General features: G+C 46.7%; 1 protein-coding gene across 13 annotated transcripts in view; it reads left to right on the top strand.

Annotated features, from left to right (window-relative positions):
• Window positions 1-22,218, top strand: part of LOC119178046 (uncharacterized) — an 831,732-nt gene that overhangs the window by 541,978 nt on the left and 267,536 nt on the right. For all 13 annotated transcript variants that reach the window (XM_075869285.1, XM_075869292.1, XM_037429209.2 and 10 more), the window contains one exon: window positions 10,134-10,254. In XM_075869285.1, coding sequence (XP_075725400.1) covers window positions 10,134-10,254 — 121 coding nt within the window. The remainder of the gene's footprint in view (window positions 1-10,133; window positions 10,255-22,218) is intronic.

Raw genomic sequence — 22,218 nt, forward strand, 5'->3', positions numbered from 1 at the left:
CTAGTGCTTGGTGATCTGTACTTAATGTGAAGTGCCGACCCCACAAGTAAACATGCCATTTCTCACAGGCAAAAAGACACGCGAGAGCTTCACGCTCTCTTACTGAATATCTGAGTTCAGCTGGGGTCAATGTACGATATGCAAAAGCGATAGTGATCAGCTGATCACCTCTGAGTTGTTGAAACACTTCTCCCAGTCCAACATTGGATGCATCCGTCGTGATGACGATGGGAAGCTTCTCATTGAAAATACTAACAGCTGGCTTTGAGGCCAGTATTGACTTAACTCGAATGAAGCTCTGCTCAGCTTCAGCTGACCAGTTAAAAGGCTGTGCTTGAGGAAGTAGAGTATGCAGTGGTTCAACAACATCAGCATAGTGAGGGACAAACTTGGCATAATAACCAACAAGACCTAAATAAGATTGCAAGGTTTTGGCATCAGTAGGCCGTGGGGCATTGACAATGGCTTGAACTTTAGATTCAACAAGTGTCAAGCCGTGGGAACTGACATTATGTCCTAGAAATTGTAACTCATTCACAGAAAAAATGCACTTGTTATTAAGTTTCATACCACATTCACTGATGCGGTTGAGAACAGTATGCAAGTTAGCATCATGCTCTTCGCGAGTACGTCCCCACACCAAAATGTCATCCAAGTAACAAAGGGTGCCATTACAACCCTTAAGAATAATTGATATCATTTTCTGAAACACTGCAGGGGCAGATGCAAGCCTGAAACACACGCGGCAAAACCGAAACAAGCCTTCGTGCGCTACAAATGTGGTTAAGTTTCTACTGCACTCAGAAAGTTCAACTTGGTGATAAGCGGACGGGAGGTCCAGCTTGGAGAAACATACCGCTCCGGAGAACTGATGAAGCAGTTCCTCAATGTGAGGAAGTGGAAACCCGTGTACGACGATCGCCTTGTTCGGTTCTCGTAAGTCGACGCATAGTCGAAGGGATCCATCTTTTTTCTTGACGACGACCAGTGGAGAAACCCAGTCGGAAGCAGAGACAGGCTCGATGATTTCGCTGGCTTGAAGGCAAGACAGTTCCGCAGAGACTTGCTCACGGAGAAGAAGAGGAACGCGAAGCAGCTTGGCACGCACAGGGCACACATCTGGTCGACGCATCACTTTATGCACAAAACCGCGTACACAACCCAGTTCACGGTTGAACAGGTGGTGGAATTCAGAAGGCGCGTTGGCCGGAAGATCATCTTGGACGTCGACTTGAGCACACGTCATAGACGCACCGACGATGTTGATGGACAAAGCGCTGATGGCATTACGTCCCAAAAGCGAGCTGCCATTGGCAGTTACATAAAAAGTAATGGAAGCAGTGCGACTGCGATAGGAGACCTGAGCTGTAAAATGACCTAAATTATTAATCGTTTCCTTGGAATATGTTTGTAGAACGACGTGTGAAGGCAAAAGCCGAATGTTGGAAAAATGACTATGAAAGTCAGCGGCACTGATTAAAGAGACTGAGGCACCAGTGTACACGAGAAATGACAAGGGCATTTGGCCCACTGAAGCTACGATGCTGGGCTCGGACGTAGTGTGGAGGCCATCCACATTTAAAACAGTGACCGTATTGGTCTGTGCAGTGCTCGAAGGAGCGGACGAAGAAACTGGTTCAGGAAGATTTACTGGACGGGAATTGCATACGGACTGAAAATGTCCGATTTTTCCGCACGCAAGACAAGTGCGGTTTTTCGTGGGACACTGCGCAAAATTGGCTAAATGCCGAGCCGATCCGCAACGAAAGCAATGCATGGTTGCGCTTGGAGAAGAAAATTGCGAACGCGAGTTAGGAGCTCGGTGCTGTTCCTGAAAACCAGAATTTGGCGGAATGGGGTCGCCATATTGCCGGCTTCCTCGCCCCCGCAACGCAGAGAGGCCGCCATGTTGGCCGCCACAAAAGGACTGTGCAGGCGGGCATCCATGTTGGCTACTGCGCCGAGACGAAGATGAAGGGCCGCCATGTTGACGCGTCCCGTGAAACAAAGAGCCGCCACCTTGGCCCCCCGCAGCAGAAAGTTGCTGCACTGAATGCGGACGGAGCGAATTGCTCCAACTGGGAGCGAATAAGCTCGTCCTCTCGTGCAATCGAGAGGGCTTCGTATAATGAAATCGAGGAGCCCTTTTGAAGCATGCAGCAGCGGACGTTTTGCGAGGCTACCCCGGTGAAAAGCTGATGGCGGATCATATCGTCCTCGAGCGCGCCGAAGCCGCACGACGTGGCGAGCGTTCGAAGAGAAGTAATGAACTCGGCGACTGGCTCGTTAGGTAATTGTCGCCTTTCTCGGAATTTTACGCGTGCGAGATCATTGCACGAGACATCTTTAAAATGCTCATCGAAAAGAGCAACAGCATTCTTGAAGGCATCGCCCGACGCTGGCGTCGGCGACACGGTGGTGGCGTCCAAAGTATAGAAGAGCTTTAACCCGGCAGGGCCCAGCGCGTTGAGCAGCAGGGCCTTGCGACGCTCGGGCTTGCTGGCGTCTTCCCCGGCCACGTCTGCGTAGGCCTGAAACACCAATTTCCAGTCCGCCCACGGAAGTGGCGGGTCTCCGGGCGAATGAAGAAATAGGGTAGGTGGAATAGAAGACGCCATTTCAAGCAAGAAGAATGGAGAGGTGCAGACGAGAAGAAAATGACGCCAGTACACTGTTTGAAGAAGATGACAGAGGCGGCGTAGCTGAATGAAGAAGGAATGAAGCGACGCAGCACGCAGCAGCCACCTTGCTGGGAACAAAGAGCGTCTAGGGTTAGCAGGGTAGGTCCGTTAGAAGCAAGAAAAAGACGAACATGGAGAACGAAATGGGTTCTTACACGTCCTCGTCGCCATTGCTGAGTTGGGGCTGGCTGGTCCCGACGAAGCAGAAGAAGAAGACGGCTGACGGAGACGAACGCGGCCGGTGGGGACGCCGACCAGCCCGAACACGCGGGTTGGCGCGAAGCGCCGAAGAGAAGAACAACAACCACACTCCACGCTAACGCACACTCCTTTTATTTTACAGTCGCCTTGAAATCCTGGATGCCAAAGCGGTGCCCCCGGGCATCCTCACATGTCATTCCGAAACCGAAACCGACAACCCAGAACACAACAGCAGATACCATCATCCAATGGGCAGAACTTCTGGAGGACATAGAAAAGCTGCAAGTGTGTTCATGTTGTCCCAATGCGTCAGCAGGCAGACTCGTCAGTAATGACCACGAAGTGCTCACCGATACCCCAAAGTGCGGTCTGTGCTCGAAGCTTTGGCTGCAGCTGTGTTAACAGGTTTCATTAGAGAAACTCCAGAAGAAGCAGAGGGATGACATGCTCAAGAAAATGACCGCACGCGTAGCTTTTCGACGGTCTAAGTTGCTAAAGAATGTGACTGACATGAAAAAAAAAAAAAAAGCTGACTACTTAACCAGACAAAAGCCACAAGATTGCGCCACATAGTTGTAATTTATTTTCAAGCCCGAAAAACACAGCCACAAAAGAGGATGCCAGACATTGTAATTGGGTTTTTTGCGTCTAAAAATCTATTGCGAACGTACACCACCTAGCAACTAACCGACAGACTCCTATGTTATGCTATATATATCAAGCATTGTTTATTGTGGGCAGTTCAGAAAACCATATTTATACTGTATTTGCCTTACACTACTAAGTATTACGCAGTATTAAGTTTCTGCGGCAGCGCAACAAATCTCGATAATATACTGTTGGCAGAGCTCTTTCAGAACGGCCGCCACTGGGTCTTGCCATGACGATTACGCAATTTCGTCTGCTAGCGGAAGCTTGTTGCGCCGCCAGCGCCACCAAAACGGAAGCTGTCCCGGCGCCGTGTGACGAGTAGTCTGACGCGGGGAGTTTCGCAACTTACCTAGTTCTAGAAACGTTGCTCCGTACCATGGAAGGTCGCCGGTGCCCGTAGCCTATCCAACGTATAGCGGTTCGACATCGAGCTTTCCGTGCCGATTGGTGAGGTTTGCACCGAAGCGTTGGTCATGTTTGTTGACGTGGTGGGAGCAGTATCGTCGACTTCCGGAGGCAATCCCCTGATTCGGCGGCTGGTCCGATGCACGGGAGTATTGACTGGCACTGGACTCTTATCACGACTTCCTGGGGTGGGGGAAAGGTCTGCAGCATCCGTGAGACTACCCAGCAACTTTCACCAGTTTGTCACGATGAATCAGAAGTACTGGGGGTTTATTAGACCACCGAGTAGCTAGCTCTAGGATGGTGTGTCAGTCGTGGCTGGCTCTCGAGTCGAGAAGAAGCACGCGATCCTCTTTTTCTTTTCTGATTTAGAGCCGCTCTTGCTGTCGACCCACTACGTGTGGGTGGCAATATTTTTCCTAAGGCCAAATTACTTCCCAATAGTGCAATCGAATCTCATTAATTCGAACATGCTTAATTCGAACTTCCGGGTAGTTCGAACACACGGGGAGGTCCTGTCAAAGCTATGTGTATTCCGATGGGCGAATCCAAGCCATCGTCCAAGCCATCGCCCTCATCCCCTCATCCCCTCATCCAAGCCATCGTTTGCCATGAAATTGCAAATCTCGGCTTCGCATATATTTGTGCTGTTCGCACTATTGAGAGTTCGGTTTCAGTTAAGAGGGCAGACTGTTCTGAAACATTTTTTGTTTATTTCTTCAGTGATCTTGATAAAACTGCACCGGGTTATGCAGTTATTTCTGCTGATTTCAAATATTTAATTACCTTTCCTGTAACTCACTTTGTTCTTGAAATAACTTAAGTTCACCCCCTATTGTTTAAGGCCTCAATAGAAAAAGAAGTGCTTAATTAAAAGTGATATTTAGAATATGCCAACATTGACTAATAAATATAGAGTGAAAGTATGGAAGATGTTTTTGTTTTTAGGCCTTTATTGGTTATTTTGCAGCAAAATGAACTATACAATTTCAAAAGCAGTTGGAATTGTGTTACAATTTTGATTAGTAAATAATTAAAAAGGCATGTTCTCTAAATTCTGCTCCCATACTTGCATTCTACACACATACAGGTTTCCACTGCAAAGAGAATTATTGTTGTACCTGCCCTAGCTGCAGAGATATTGAGGCCTCAGAATGGAACAGTCACAAATTACTTTTTTTAGAAAAATGGAAAAAACTGAAAGCACACAGTTACTTCAAAAAGCAACAATGATGGTGCACATGTCTTGCAATCCTCATGAAGGCGCTCATAAATTGGTAGTAGAGCTTTAGACAAAGGGGCTGGCAAATTATAAAGAGGCCTCAAAGTCTGCTCCCCATTTCTTTGCAGGTTCTGCGTGTTAACAGCACCAAGAATCTGGACAGTTAAAATGACATTACAAAAAAATTACTTCTTCCTGGTGCGTGAAAATTTGCAGAGAGATGGAAAAATACTTGCAGAAACCAAATATGTCAATTTTAAGAATTTTTTTGTCACTTTTTGGTCCCAAAGAGCAGTGCCCCCTTAACCAGATTCTGGTGTATCCTTCATGCTACTTTTTCTGCTACGGGAACCCTGCTGAATGCAAAATGTCCGATCTGCTTCCACTTCTCTGGTGCCAGACACAATGCGCGCTGCTGTTGCAATCGTTGGTCATCCACTTCATCTTGAAAGAGAGACATGGCATCGTTTTGAAGGCAACGCTCGCCGGTTTTCTGCACCATACGATCCCCAGCCTGTTGCTACTAACATTCAAATCTGAAGGTTCAGCCGATCTCCATCACCTCAAGGTCTCCGATCTCTCTCGCCAATGATTCCTCGATCCACGTCCCCTGCGTGACCTGGGCCCTCAACCTCTGAAAGCTAGACCATGCAGCTCCCGTAGGTGACGCTGCATTGATGACCCGGTCTGCAAATTCTCTGTTGAGGATTCCTACACCCGGCATTAATTTGGACCTTTTGGTGGATGACATTACTGTTGCAGCCCTCATAGATGCTGGTGCACAAATTTCAGTCGTTAGCGCTGCTCTCTGTATTAAACTGCGCAAAGTGATCATGCCTCCTCTTAAGTGTGCAGTAATAGTTGCCGATGGCAGCACATCTATAGTTCTTGGCATGTGCACCTCTCGCGTGTGTATTGCTGGCTGTCAGACCGTCGTATTGTTCACCGTGCTTGAGCAGTGCCCACATGACGTGATTCTCGGTCTCAACTTTCTCTCGGCGCACTTCGCCCTAATCGACTACGGGCCTTCTTCAGCTGGAACTGCCTCTTGACGCCGGCGTTGCCCGTGATGCTCAAAGCCGCCTATGTGCTTCCGAGTTCCTCCACCTTCCACCGCAAGCCGCAACTTATGTGCAACTCTTGTGTGATCTGCCTGTGCGCGATGGTAACTATGTCGTTTCACCTATTACCGAGATAGTGTTAAAGCATTCTATTGCTATCCCGCACACTGTGGTGAGAGTACACCACTACCAGACCTGTTTGTCTTTTTTGAACTTTGTGTCTCCGCGCACATGCTGCCCGCCAATAATAAACTAAGCATCGTGTCGTCATTGCAAGAGTGCAATATCTTTGAACTGCCTGCTGAACAACCTACTTCGTATGTCAACTTGTTCACTGCGCCCAACCTTTCAAACATTCACATTGGCAAAATGATAGCGCCAGATCTTTCACCCTCTCAAGCACAAGATCTCCACCGTTCCTTGACATCCTATGCGTACATATTCGATCTTGACAACTGCCCTTTAGGCAAGACATCAGTTGTGACCCATCACACCAACACGGCTGATGCCAACCCATTTCATCGCCGCCCTTACCATGTCACCGCTGGCGAACGCTCTGTCATCCAGAAGGTTATCGAGAAAATGCTCGCCAAAGGCATCGTCAAACACTTATCTAGTCTGTGGGCATCCCTTCAGTGTAGCGCGCGTGCGGCCCCGGACATCTAAGGGCATCCCTGGTCGTGCTTGTCAGGTAGGGGGACAATACATGGCGGTATTGCTTTGATTATAGACATCTCAACATGGTCAATGAAGGACGTTTACCCCTTACCATGAATAGATGATGCCCTTGACTGCCTTCGTGGGATTAAGTTTTTCTCATCCATTGACCTTTCTGGTTATTGGCAGTTCGCTATTGACTCAAGGGACCGAGAGAAAACCGCATTTGTAACCCCCGATGAGTTATACCTATTTAAAGTAATGCTGTTTGGGCTTTGCAATGTGCCAGCCATCTTTGAGCACATGATAGATTTTCTTCTGCGCGCTTCAAGTGGTCTACTTGCCTGTGCTACCTAGGTGATGTCGTAGTTCTTTCACCGAGCTTTGCGAGCCATTTTGAGGGATTGTCCACTATTTTCCAAGTATTCCGCAACACTGGTCTCCAGCTGAACTGCTTTAAATGCCATTTCGGCCGTCTTGACATAACTGTACTTGGTCACCTCGCTAACGCATCTAGGGTACAGCCTGATCCGAACAAAATTCGTGCTGTGACTCGATTTCTCATACCCTCTTCTGCTAAGGATGTTCGCAGCTTTCTTGGTTTGTGCTTCTATTTTCGCCGCTTCATCCGAAATTTCGCTGATATTGCACGGCTTCTCACTGAGGTTCTGAAAAAAGACGTCTCTTTTACTTGGAATCCGCTTCAAAGTTTTGCATTTTCGGCACTCATTGCAGCCCCCACATCTATGCAAATATTAGCCCACTTCGATCAGACCACGCCGACAAAAGTTCGCACTGACGCGAGTGGCCGTGGAATTGGAGCTGTTTTAGCTCAGCATCAGCATGGACGTGACTGCGTCATCGCCTACGCCAGCTGCCTTTTGTCCCCTGCAGAGAAGAACTATTCCATCACTGAAAGAGAGTGTCTTGCTTTTGTTTGGGTTGTTGCTAAATTTTGCCCGAACCTGTCCGGCTGCAGTTTTACTGTTGTAACGGACCATTATGCGCTCTGCTAGTTTTCATCACTCAAGGATCCCATGGATCGCCTAGGTCATTGGTCTGTATGCTTGTTCTCAATCGTTTATAAATCTTGTCACCTTCATCAGGACGCCCACTGCCTGTCACGGTATCTAGTGGATCCGCCAGGCGCCACAGAGAGAGCTACTGAGGCTTGCGTCTAATCAATATCAGATTTTCTTGATATCACTTCTGAACAACGCCGCAACTCGGTATTACTTCCCGTCATACAAAGCCTGGGTTCCGCTACTCTACCCACTTCTCTGAACTTGTATTCACTTCACGAAGGGGTTCCCTACCGCCACAACATCCACCCCAATGGTCCTGACTGCGTTCTCGTCGTACCTTCCCAGTTGCGTGTAGATGTTCTTTCACAGCTTTACAATGAAGCTACCACCGGTCACCTGGGAGTCACCGACACTTATGATCACGTTGGGCGCCATTTTTTTTGGCCACGCCTCTATCGCTCTGTGCAAAAGCATGTGGTCAGCTGCGACCTTTCGAAAACGACCAACAATGCTTCCAGCTTCCTCCTTCACCCTATTGAGATCCCTGCTGAACCATTCTACCACGTAAGGCTCACCCTTCTCAGGCCATTTCCCACTTCTGCATCCGGGAACAAATGCGTTGCCATATTGACCGACTACTCGATACGTTACGCAATCACCAGCCTTCTCCCAGCCAGCTGCACTTCCAATGTCGCCGACTTTGTACTGCATGACATCACTTTGCATCACGGTGCTCCTCTACAGCTGGTCACTGACCAAGGCCGATACTTCTTATCTAGCATTGTCCAGGATATCGAACATTCTTGTTCCACGAACCACAAATTCACAACGGCATACCATCTGCAAAATAATGGACTTACAGAGCGCCTGAATCGCACTATCACCAACATGTTACCGATGTGTGTTTCTGCAAACCACCGTGACTGGTAGGCAATGTTACTTTACGTCACCTTCGCTTATAACTTTTCAAGACATGACGCCGCAGGCTTTTTTTTCCTTCTGCATTCTTTGTGGCTGTTATCCCTCTCTGCTCTTGACACACTCATTCTTGCTGGTTCAAGCTTCCCTGTCACATACGTTCGCGATGCCATAGAACAAGCCGACGTAGCACGACAGATCGCCAGAGAATGGCTCATACTTTCTCAAGCCTCTCAGAATGACTAGTACGATCACCACCACCACCGTGATTTTTCGTATACACTCGGTTGTGGCTTTCATGTTGTCGCATCGGCCTTTCTGAAAGGCTTTTATTTCACTGTGACGGACCCTGCAAAGTCCTGTGCAAGGTCACTGACCTCACCTACGAGATACAGCGAGTTGTCGATACAGCGCACTGAACGCCACCACCATATACTGTTGTGCACGTTGTAAGACTGAAGCCGTATGGGTCACCCTCCACTTCCGTGAGGAGCGCCGAGTCGGCGCTTTTACGTCGCGGGGCAGTGCCACAAGGCAGTAGTGGGATTGGGGCAAAAAGCGGTAGAGGGTCCCTGTCTGGAGGGGACCACTACGAAGTGGGTCGAGACTGGTCTCAGCCCATCAGTGTGCCAGCCATTGTCATCGCATGCAAATATCTATAAATATACGCTTTCTTGTACGAATATATTCATTTAACCATGAAGTAGCGCTTCGCAGCAATGCGGATTTCTTCTGTATACGTGTTTTCATGGCTCAGCACTAGGTCACTGCAGTGAAACCACTTTTTAGGAAGTTACATGGGAACTAATGCATACTTAGATAAATGTTTTGACGGCTTAGCAACCTTTTATTGCTGTGAAACTACATTTACAGGGCGTTACATGCTGACTAATATGAATTTATTTGTTCATGTCGAATAAATAGAAGTTTTCAGTAATTTAAATTCGATTCAGAGCGAATTCAAGTACTGCATTATTCGTTCGAATATTTGAAGCATCCAAGTATTCACACAAGCTTAGTATTTGCCAACCAAAGAGCATAGGTTAGGTGTAAGTGCCAATGCTGCATATGTATGTTCTTTACGGAGCACTCGTAGTTGAAAGGCAGGCGCACAACTGACCTATCATGCCAGCAACCATGAGCAGCTGTGTTTTACTTACGAGAGCATGCCAAGGCATGCTCTCGCAGATCTGAAGGAAACGGGCAATGAGTGTGCCACCAAACTAGGGGCTGTCAGGATTAAAATAGCATTGCATTACATGGTCACAGCATTCTAGACTGTGCCGAACCAATGAGTGGCACTCTTTTGCAGGATAAACTGGAGGCCGAAGCTGAGCAGTGTCGCCGGAAGCAGCAGGAACTGCAGACTCAGCTTGTGGCCACTGCTGGCGACCTCAGGCGGCATGAAGCAGCTCGGAAACGACTTAGTGCAGGTGTGTGCGTCATGCTCGACCTTGGCAGTAACATAGAAACTGAGCTTCATGGCAGGGATTACTGCTTTGTTGTGGCAATCTGGAATCACGAAACTGATGCTTTCTGATTGACCTGAAGCTTAGGAATATTGCCATCTTATGTGTTTTATGTACTGCTGACAGTTGAACTTGCCTATGACAAACCTTCATACCACAAATTCCTTGGTATTATGAAGTTCTTATATTTCCTGCAATTTCTTCGTGAAATCACTTGTATGTGTGACCTATATGTAAATAAACAAGAAATTTCCCATCATTGACCACTTGTTGTTATGCCCCCCATTTTGTCATTAGAGCTTGAGCAGCAGCCAGACTTGCCTTCCATGGTTGCCTGCCAACGGCTAAGTGTGAAGTGGCCGCATATGCACGGCACAAATCTTGAAACAAAGTTGCAGCAACAGCACGCGCTCATGCATGTGCTTGCAGTTGTACATGAGCTGGCTGTCTCAAAATTCACTCACTTGAAAGTGGTAAAACTTCACTATAAATTCACTCGCTTCGCCACCCAAGTGGCTGAAAAATTGTGTAGCGATGTTAATGTGAAAAACTTGAAGTGAGACTGATTTTTCAGCAGTGCAACAGTGGAAGGCCTCACAGAAAGTGGGGCTGTACTTCAGCTGCACTAGCATAAACCATGTGATGTAAATGCCAAGCTGCAAATTCAAAATGATGGCTTGAGTCAGTGGTGTTTCTCATTGGCTCAGTTCCATGCTACCCATGCTGCACATCAAAACTCATGGCCACTATAACGATGTACCTCTCAGGATACTCATTTAATTTAAAATTACTGAGGAGACTGGAATTGGCAGCTGTCGCAGCAGCAAGTTATCTCACTTCCATACATTAGGGTAAATCCGCCCTGCTGCTTCCAGCATGCCCATTTATGTAGCTTCTGCTAGTGTGTTTTCTGAAACAACGGCTTGAAAAGGCACTAACTATTACTTTTGTGTTTTTTGTATGCATAACTTTGGCACAAAATAAACAATGGAAAATGGGCACAGTGGCGTGCATTCTTTTCATTTCTAAATGGAGTTGGTAGAGGTAGCATAAGCACCTGGGGCTTGAAGTGATGGTTGAGCAAATGTGAATGTTGTCAGCGCAAGGGTGCACGGATTTCGAAATTCTTAGTCTTTGGCGCAGCGCTGTGCTCATGTGAGGAGCCGGCTTCTGTATCCATACATCCACTGACATTGGAGAATCATTGCAAGGATGAATGCCTCAACAAAAAAACTCCAATATTTGACCACGAACTCAACACTACTCATTCAGCCCCTTAAGAGAGGATTTATCAACACCACGAAGTGCTCGTACCGGCATGGACTTATCACATATGAAGACTAAACGTGAAGAGGCGTAAGGCCCGCCTGATTTTGCTGAAGCTTGGTTTTCACTACATAGCAGTGTGATACGATGTGCAGCTTCATGACTTTGTGTCTATGGAAAACTACACTGTCTTGTCAGTAGATGGGAAGATCATGGCAACTGTTATGAACGTTCGGAGGTTGATGCATCACGCGCATCGCCTTCAACAACGAAAGTGCACATTGACGTTGTGCGCCTCGTCATAAACTTGCTAGACGATGACAGACCAGCATCGTGTGCCAGTATGTACTTTGAACATTCACTGTTACCGTCCTTCACAAACAAGCAACAATGAAAGCAAATCAAGGGTGTTTTGCCTCTAAATATGAATGCTTTGGGCGAGATCTACCCTCAGTTTCTCGCTTGTTTAATTTGTCTTGGTAGTAAACATTTGACATAAGTCTGTCGAATGTATTTCTTTTTCAGTTTTTTTATTTGAAGTGCATATAACGAAAACGATCATATCACAAAAGTTTTTGGGAATTGGCCAGTTTTGTTGTATCTAGGTTTAATTATAACCAAATTTATGTAATCTAGCTACAAATGTTTTTGTTATTAAAATAGGCAAGTTAGTGAGAACTAACAGAGATTAATGCCAAGGAAAGTATGGTAAATGTTACTTGTAGTCATTAAACACAATTTGGTATGCTTAAGTGTGTGTTGAAGTACTTTTCATACCGACAAATAATTTCTTTCTGAGATATGTCAAAACTTATCATTTTCTCGTGGTAACGAATAACCTAAGTGAAGCCCTAGCTTGGGCATTTGGAATCATTAGGATTTTATGATCAGTTAATTTTATGTTTGAAGTGAATAGATATTTTGTCGAATAATTTCGAATGGAATTCAAATGGTACATATCACGTATTGTAAAGAAAATTAGCATATTTGTCATTAACCAGCAAACCTGCACTATTTAATTTTTTTTAATTGAAATGGGGTGTGTGCAATTCTTAATCTGACTCGAACCTCGGGAATAGGAGTCTTGCAAGGTCTCCAAAAAATATTCATATAATTTGAAATTTGCGTCACCAGAAAAAATAGAAAATATACATGCTACAAAAGAAAGCGTCATTTATTGTTTGTCAGGGCCGAAGCAGCGTAATAACGAGGTCTGAGTGATTGCCACTTATGTTTTTCGACGTCAATGATCATACTTGCACTCGTAAATATACCACCCTTGTGTGTGTGTGTGTGTGTGTGTGTGTGTGTAATTAATGTATCAGGAGTGCTAGCCGTGACAGCCTGTAGCGATTTGCCAATTTTTGTATGCTTTTTCACATGACATCAGAGTACTGCGGCGAAAGTGACTTCAGAAGCGCTTTGCACGCGATAAAGGCATGAAAACATGAGAACCACTGTCTTTTTTGTTATTTTTTTATTGCAAAAAAGTGTTGCATGTTGAATATCAATTTAAGGAGTCAGCTTTATAATCTGAAAATTTTGAGTGGTAATAATTGTCTTAAATTTATACGAGCTATTCATTAGAGCTGTTGCTTGGAGTTGGGGAAAAGTTATTGCATAAAAAGTTATTTCTGAAAGTCCGCCGCATCTATAAAATGTAGAGCTGGCCTTTTCAGTCAGTTTCCTACAGATTTGGTTTTGTTTGTACATTATATCAGACAAAGGGTCGCATCCAGTGTTACTAGTTTCTCCTATGGCGTGGTCGTCAAGCGCGCCTGGGTGCGTACCTGCTCCATGAAAAATGCTTGCTGCTTGAAACTGTCTTGCAACTGCACCTGAATTGAGTAACAATGAGCTTTGAGTCCGAAAATGACAGCATTTTAGCTTTAAAGTCTCGTGGCGAAGTTGTTTTGCATCAGCCTGGAACATGTAGTCATTTAGCGTGTTAGTTTTGTATACGGCCTCAAGTGGCCTCCTGCACCTCAAGTGCGGAGCTTCTAAACCTTTTGCCTAGTCTTAGATCTACTCTGGTTATGTGTGCGGTCCACATGTCGCTGGGGTGCAATGTGCTTGTTCCGGCTGCTGAGCTTCTCCTCACGACAAACAGACTAGCGGACCCTTTGCTACAGAGCGGCATGAGACATTTTAGGACGTGACATATTGTCTTTTTTTTTTCAATACTGTTTGCAAAAATACAAACAAATATGCTTGAATGCATATATTTCAAGTCAATCAATGCAGAGGGAGGTGAGGTGGCTCATGGAAAGAGGTTATGCTAGACGAACTAGTGAACTTCATTAGATGTTTAATTTATTGATGGAATGTTCATATCACAGGCATCCGTCAATATTGGAACATCTGCAGGCTCTTATAATAATGAAAAAAAAAAGTTAACAAGAAATGTGTACCAGCGCTCTTATGTCTCACGGAAAAACCAAAGAATGTTTCACTGCATGGCAGGAGCAATGAAGCAACACATATGTTCAGATTTTCTTTTTCTATGTCAATAGAAACATTGCGTAGGATGCTAATAATTATTTTTTTATACTATTCCCGGGTTGTTTATTTCTGAAATTTCTTTGTTCTGATTATTTTTTCGTATATAGTAGGGTTTTTTAATGCACTGTTTATCAGCTCACAACCAAAATTGTGACTTTTCACATTTTTATTCATTCTAGAATATTTTTGTTGTGCTACATTATATATTTCAGAATAGAGCATTTTATTGTCAATAATTTTATATTCTGTAATGCGTTGTGCAGTAATTACGAAACAGGCCAGGGCTTTCTTTCTGAGGCATTTGAAAAATAGCCATTTTCTCACGGTAATGAAAGAGTTAACCGAGAAATGTGACTTCGCAGCAGTGCAGATTTTTGCAGGTTAGGAGTATTCAGGGCATACCAGCCCTTTACTGCAGCGAAACCACATATACAGGGGGTCACATGCAGACTAATATACATCTACCGTATTTACTTTTATAGTCTTTGCACTTTTTTTCATGGAAAACTGATGAAAAGTTAGTGACTGTGAGACTTGCGTGAGGAAAATTTTTCACAAAGATGTTCGGAGTAGGGCAAAAAATAACTGAAGTAGCCGCAAATCAGGATTCTCACTCTAGCAACTAAGTACAAGCTTTGAGAAGTACTAATGAAGACTTACCGTGACCACAGGCCACGAGACATCAACACATTGCAAGATTTCTTTAAAGCACAAAATCTGCAGGCAAATAAAGCAAAACGGAGACAGGATCGAGTTGGTACTGATTCATTGTGACGTAAAAGTAGCATAAAAAGGACGAGGACGAGGAAGTGAACACCACAGACGCTTAAAAACAACTGAAAGCTTTATTGCTTGAACAGAAAATATATACAATCTAAATTTGATGCTCTACTAAATTACGTGCTTGTGCATCGTGGGCGAGGCAAGAACCAAAACAATAACACACCTCCTGCAGCCCCCCCCACCTACAGACTACTCCCTTTTCTTGAGTAGTCGCACTTCTTTTTTTGAAAAGACAAAAGAAGGATCGCTAACACGCATAGAAGCACTCGTGTTATTATGAAAACCCTCAGCAAGTTCTCGTGTCATGCGATCATGGTTTTTAAACAAGATCTCCATCTCGGAGAATGATCGGGCCAACTGACGACACTCTTCAGCGTGTTGCACAATTTCAGAGAGAGGGTTGAACTCTGAGACGTCGGGACGATACGGCAAAATGGTGTCAAGGGTGGAGCATGGCTCACGCTCATATAAAAGAAAGGCGAGAAGCCTGTGGTTGACTGCGTCGCGGTGTTGTACGCATAAGTCACAAATGGAAGAATAACATCCCAGTTCAATTGGTCAGAATTGACATACATGGCGAGCATGTCTCCTAGCGTTCGGTTGAAGCGCTCAGTTAGACCATTGGTCTGCGGGTGGTAGGCTGTAGAGGTGTGGTGCACCGTGCGGCATGCCCGAAGGAGTTGTTGTACAACTTTGGATAAAAAGACACGCCCTCGATCACTCAGCAGTTCACGTGGTGCCCCATGACGCAGTACAAAGCGTCGCAAGACGAAATTGGCTACGTCACGTGCACCAGCCGTAGGTAGTGGAGCTGTTTCAGCATACCTCGTCAGATGGTCGACCGCGACAATGATCCATCGATTTCCAGTGGCAGTGTACGGAAGGGGACCATATAAGTCGATTCCAACGCGGTCGAAAGGGCGCGCCGGACACGGTAGAGGCTGTAATAATCCGGGTGAATGGGCCGCTGTCTTTCGTCGTTGGCATAATGAACAAAACCGAATGTATTTTTGTACAAAGGTGTACATACCACGCCAGTAGTAATGCTGGCGGATCCGGTGATATGTTTTTAACACACCAGCGTGAGCATGTTGTGGGTCGGCATGAAAATACGCACAGATATCAGATCGCATGTGGCGTGGTATAACCAAGAGGCATTTACGGCCATCTGCATGGTAGTTTCTGCAGTATAGTTGCGCATCCCGTATCTCGAAATGTGTGGATTGGTGGCGAAGAGCGCGTGGGCACGCAGAGGATGAGGAGTCGGAAAGAATGTTGAGGAGAGATTTTATCCATGGGTCTTTCCGCTGTTCATACGACATGCTTGAGACGGAAATGGGAGTGATGGGAAAGTTGGCGTCCGAATGCAGGTCTGCGCTGGATCTCACTGGTGATCGTGAGAGGGCGTCCGCATCAGAGTGTTTTCGTCCTGAGCGGTAGACGACACGAATGTCGAATTCTTGTAGGCGAAGAGCCCAACGTCCAAGGCGACCTGAAGGATCTTTTAGCGACGCCAACCAACAAAGTGCGTGGTGGTCTGTCACAACGTCGAAACTCTGTCCGTACAAGTAAGGACGAAACTTGCTCAATGCCCAAACGATTGCGAGGCATTCTTTTTCAGTTACGGAGTAGTTCATTTCCGCTTTTGTTAGTGCGCGGCTTGCATATGCGACGACGTACTCTGGAATACCGGGCTTTCGTTGTGCGAGTATGGCTCCCAGACCAACGCCACTGGCATATGTGTGCACTTCAGTGGGGGCACTTGGATCGTAATGGCGTAGAATGGGTGGCGACGTAAGTAGGCGGCGCAGTGTAAGGAAGGCTTCGTCACATGTCGGGGTCCAGTTAGAAAGATTAGGGGGACCATTCAGTAGTTGCGTAAGTGGGGCTATTATCGATGCAAAGTTGTGGACGAAACGGCGAAAAAACGGCGAAAATACAAGCCGATGAAGCTCCTAAGTTCTTTGAGTGAAGTCGGTTTCGGAAAGTTGGCTACGGCTCGAAGTTTGTCCGGGTTGGGGCAAATTCCATCCTTTGACACAACGTGACCAAGTATAGTAAGTTGCTGAGCCCCGAAGCGGCACTTCTTTAGGTTAAGCTGAAGGTTTGCCTTAGTAAGGCACTGAAGAATTGTGTGCAGACGGTCAACGTGGGTAGCGAAATCAGGAGAAAATACGATAATATCATCAAGGTAGCATAAGCATATCTGCCATTTAAGGCCGCGTAAAATGCTGTCCATCATTCGTTCAAACGTTGCAGGTGCATTGCACAGACCGAATGGCATAACCGTGAATTCGTATAGGCCATCCGGCATAACGAACGCTGTTTTGGGACGGTCACACTTTGTCATTGGAACCTGCCAGTAACCTGAACATAAGTCCAGCGAAAAAAAGAATTCGGCACCTTGTAGGCAATCGATAGCGTCGTCGATGCGAGGAAGAGGGTACACATCTTTCAGTGTAATTTTGTTCAGTCGCCGGTAGTCGACACAAAATCTAATCGAACCATCTTTTTTCTTCACTAGCACAACATGTGAAGACCAGGGGCTAGAAGATGGCTTGATGACACCGCGCTGAAGCATATCGTCCACGTGCTCTGCAATTACACTTCGTTCCTTCGGTGATACGCGGTAGGGGCGTTGCCGCAAAGGAGGGTGCGTTCCAGTGTAGATTGTGTGAGCGACGGTGTTAGTTTGACTCAGTGCCTTTTGAGGAAGGTCAAATGAATCACGGAATTCATGCAGAAGGGTTATTAGCTGGTTCCGTTGATCCAGAGGAAGCTTGCTGTCAATGGAACGATCGAAGATATCCGAGGAATAGTCATCCTGCGTAAAAGGAGGAGTAACAGCGTTCAGGTGAAGTTGCTGACCAGTGTCGTGGGACTCAATAGGCACAATAATGTTGTCATCAACAGGAAGAACATAGCCCAGTGTTTCGTGAGCTCTTAAGGTGAGAGGGCATGAGCTAGGATTGCAAACGACAATTCCGGAAGTATCTTGGTCAGGTGGCAGAACGGCGTATGGCAGAGACGTACCGTGGCGGCGACTGAAAACGTCAGATGGGGAGAACACAACAGTAGAGCCGGACAATTCAGTGCGATTGACGGGGACAACGATGGCACTAAGAGGGGGAACATTTATGTCGGAAGCAACAAGAAGTTTGCCAAGGTGGGTGAGCTCATTGTCGGTAGATGGCGCATCAGAAAACACAGAAAATTCCACCTGCGCGCGAGCGCATTCAATTACGGCATGGTGGCGTGACAAAAAATTCCATCCAAGTATCACGTCGTGGGAACAAGTGGCCAACACGAGAAACTCGATGTGGTACAGGATGTCCTGAATAATTACTCTCGCTGTACATGCTCCGACTGCGTGCTCGCGGTCTTCATCAATACATCAAAAGGCAGTGTCGTTACTTTTCGTATTGAACGGCAGAGTTTTTGACTCATCACAGATACGGCGGCACCCGTGTCAACAAGCGCAAGAGTTCGTAGACCTTCAACAAACTGTTTCAGAACGTTTGTGGGGGACGGGCGTGGACTTCTACAATGCGACGATTTCGCAGCTCGTGCCTCCGGAGCTGCGGCAGTCAGTTTTCCGTCTCTACGGGGTTCGGTCGGCGACGCAGCGGGGATGGAGAACGGTAGCGGCGTGGTGAGGATGAGCGACGGGGACCAAATGGTCGGTAGTCGGCAGCAGGGTGGTGGTCTAGTTCGGATGGGGACGGGTCACGTTGCACTGATCGTCGGTCGCATTGACGCGTTGTACGGGGCCGGGAAAGAGTCGTCAGAGTACCTCGGAGCTGCAGCCAGGCCCGTTGCGAAGCGCTGGCGACAGAAGCGTGCCACGTGACCTGGATATTCGCATGCATAACAGATTGGACGATTGTCAACTGTGCGCCAAGGGTTTTCGTTATAGCGCTGTTGTGTTGCTGGAAATGGCGTTGTAGGTACCCGTAGAGGCTGGGGAGTCGGCTGAAGTGGAGGTCGTGGTGGAGTAGCAGCAACAGCAGCGTATGTCAATGGCGCGGTGACAGGTGTTGTCTGAGAGACGTGCGGCAGTGCCTTAGAGACCTGCGCCTGTATTACCTGTCTGATGGCGGGCGCGAGACACTCAGAAGAGGGTTTCGTTGCCGGTTGATACGACAGACACGAAAGTTGTCGGGCCACCTCCTCGCGCACATATCGTTTGATTTCCGTCATGATTGTGTTGTGGTCTCCACCTAGGGTCAATGCCGCGAGAGTTTCATCGGTAGCCGCTGGCCGCCGTGTCATGACCCGTTGTTTGTGCAATTCCTCGAAGCTCTGGCAAACAGTGGTGAGTTCGAACACGGTTCGCCAGCAGCTTCTGGAAAGCGTCGTCGTCTATCCCCTTCAAAATGTGTTTGATCTTGTCTGCTTCGATCATTGAAGGGTCAAGGCGCTTGCACAAGTCGAGCACATCCTCGATGTAGCTTGTGAAGCCTTCCCCCTGAAGCTGTGCGCGTCCCCGTAAACGCTATTCGGCATGGAGCTTGCGTACCGCGGGGGTACGCAAGCTCTATGCCGAATAATGGTAATGCGTAGTTTAAAAGCACCCCAAGTGGCGAATTCCGAGTGGTGGTTGTTGAACCAGAGACTCGCTACCTCTTTCAGGTAGAAGGGTACATATTGCAGCTTCGATGTGTTGTCCCACTTGTTGCTTGCGCCTACCTTTTCAAATGTCGACAGCCAATCTTCTACGTCTTGCTCATCGGTACCGTCGAAAAAAGGTGGATCGCGCACGCGTAGCGCAGTGGGAACGATGACCATCGGAGGCTGGGTCGTACCTTGCTGGGTGGTTTCTTCAGCCATTTCTGGGATGGCAGGTAGTTTCCTGTTGCGGAGTTCTAGGTTGAAAAACCCAGCACCTCCACCACTCTGAAACGAGGTTTATTGGCACGAGTGGTGCTTGCACAGCAGGTCTATTGATGCGGAAAGCGGGCGGCAGCAACGGACTCGGGAATCACAGCACTCGGGGCAAACGCTCGCGCTTGGCTCCTCTCAATAAAGACGTGACCCACTGCGGCACATAATCTTCTTCCTCTCTACACTCAAGCCAAATCATTGGGCTGTCTTCTTAAGTGTATGTGAGAGCGCGTGTATTTATGGTGCAGCAGCCATTTTATCATTTTGAATCTTATTCTGGCTGCGTGCGTGTCTCGGTGGTACAAATCACCCGCCAGCGCCTCATCAAATAGATAGAAAGTATTGTTGCAAGTTTGCTGCAACCTAATGCTTGTGGTGGGTTATTAAGTTTGTATATAATGTAATAGTATGGAAAGTTGGGTGAGTTGGTTTGAGAGAAAGACTTCTCGGAGAAAGAACCGCTCTCAAGACACGGCGTTGGAGACCTTTTGCTCGTACTATTCTGCCGCCTCGAGCTCTTCCTCGTAAATGTGCTCTTCAGTTGCATTGAACATTTTCTTGTTCAGGCTGGCGAGTGCAACGTTCTTCTGCATCTAGTAGGTAACGTGACCGTCCACTTGAGTAACACCAGGAATGGAGGCCTGCAGTTTGTTGGTCAGGAGCGTAACAGTACCATGACGCTGGCCCTGAGGACGCTTCGGTTCTTTCGCAGCCGCTAAACTGATGCCATCGGAGCAAGAAGTCTCGGATGGGCTGACCGTGGGATTTTGGCACCAGAAAGAATGTCATTTAATTAAGACCCGAGCCCTAGACCAAGAACACCCATGTTTATTCTAGAGCTCGTGCTGGACCTCTTCTTTCTTCCCTTGTATGCTCTTGTTACCGCTTGTATGCAATCATCGGCAACAGATGTTATGAAATCTGCTTCACACTGCCACGGCTGGTCAGGGTGTAAACATATCTCACATGCCTTTTTTGGCATGCACAAAGAAAGTTGGCAGTGGTCATCAGACACAGAATCAAGCTGTGTCAGCTCGTCTGAACGCACGAGTGACAAGTTCAGCGCTGATTGCAGCTACTGCCTGAGTGTGGAAGCATCGCCTGTTGAATTCGGCCCGCTTGCACATGAAGCATCTCACGTACTCCTTGTCGATCTCCTCGTTGCTCAATATTTTTACGGATAAGATGCGACGCTGTATCGACGACGCTGTGGATGAGATGTATTTAAAACCAGCAGTAATGGTGTAACTGGTTAACCAGCGATCGAGCGGAGACAACCCTTTGTCTTCCTCGTAAGGCACACAAGTGCGTCGCCGCCAAGAATATCACTTCACTTCACTTCACTTCACTTTATTACCTTAAAGACCCCTCGAGGAGGTGTTACATAAAGGGTGGGTTTTACAGAGATGTAAACTAATGCCACAATTTATTAACGAGACAGGTACATAGATAAACTTTGAACAAAATGTGATGGACAAGTGATAGAAACGCGGGGAAGGCCATTCCATTCTGCAGCTGCGCGGCAGAAAAAAGATGCAGAAAAGGTAGGGAAGCTAAAACGGGGTCGGGAGACTTGAAGTGGATGGCCCGTACGGGGGGAAATGCGCGTGACGGGAGCAATGTAAGGAGGTTGGCTGAAAGAACTGTGATAAAGCTTGTGGTAAAGTGATAGTGTAGCGATTCTGCGGTGAGACGAAAGAGTGGTCAGCCGAGATTCATTTTTAAGGGATGACACACTGATATCATATGAATAGGAAGAATGAATGAAACGCGCAGCACGATTTTGCACTACTTGGATGGCGTTTATTAAGTAAACTTGGTGAGGGCTTCAAATGGGTGATGCGTACTCAAGTTTGGGTCGTATTAGTGATTGGTAAGCCAAAAGTCTTACGTGATGGGGTTAGTGACGCAGATGGCGTTTGAAAAATCCTAATGACTGGTTAGCCGACGAAATGGTATTAGTAATATCCGTGCGCCAGGAAAGATCAGAGGTTAGTGTTACGCCAAGGTATATAAAGAGTCACTTGTTTCGACAGGTATGTTAGCCATTTTATAGGAAAATAGGATCGGGTTTTTGCGGCGGTGAAAGGAAACTAATTTACATTTTTTAGGATTAAGGGTCATTAGCCAGCAGATACGCCAGTCTAACACGTTATTGAGGTCATTTTGTAGGGCAATTTCGTCAGAAATGTTATTAATTTTTCTGTAGACAACACAGTCGTCAGCAAACAGGCCAATGTTGCATGGTAAATTCTTAGGCTAGTCGATATATATTAGGAATAACAGCGGACCGAGGACAGACCCCTGTGGTACGCCAGATGTTACAGGAAGCACGTTAGACTGGACATTGTTAAGGGAAACAAATTGGGAGCTGTTAGTCAAAAATTGGGCAATCCAGTTTAGATTGTCGGGTGGTAGATTCAGTAGAGAAAGCTTCATTAGTAGGCACTTGCGGGGTACTTTGTCAAATGCCTTGGTGAAGTCAAGAAAGAT

Source organism: Rhipicephalus microplus, chromosome 1, assembly GCF_043290135.1.
Source record: "Rhipicephalus microplus isolate Deutch F79 chromosome 1, USDA_Rmic, whole genome shotgun sequence".
NCBI lineage: Eukaryota > Metazoa > Arthropoda > Arachnida > Ixodida > Ixodidae > Rhipicephalus > Rhipicephalus microplus.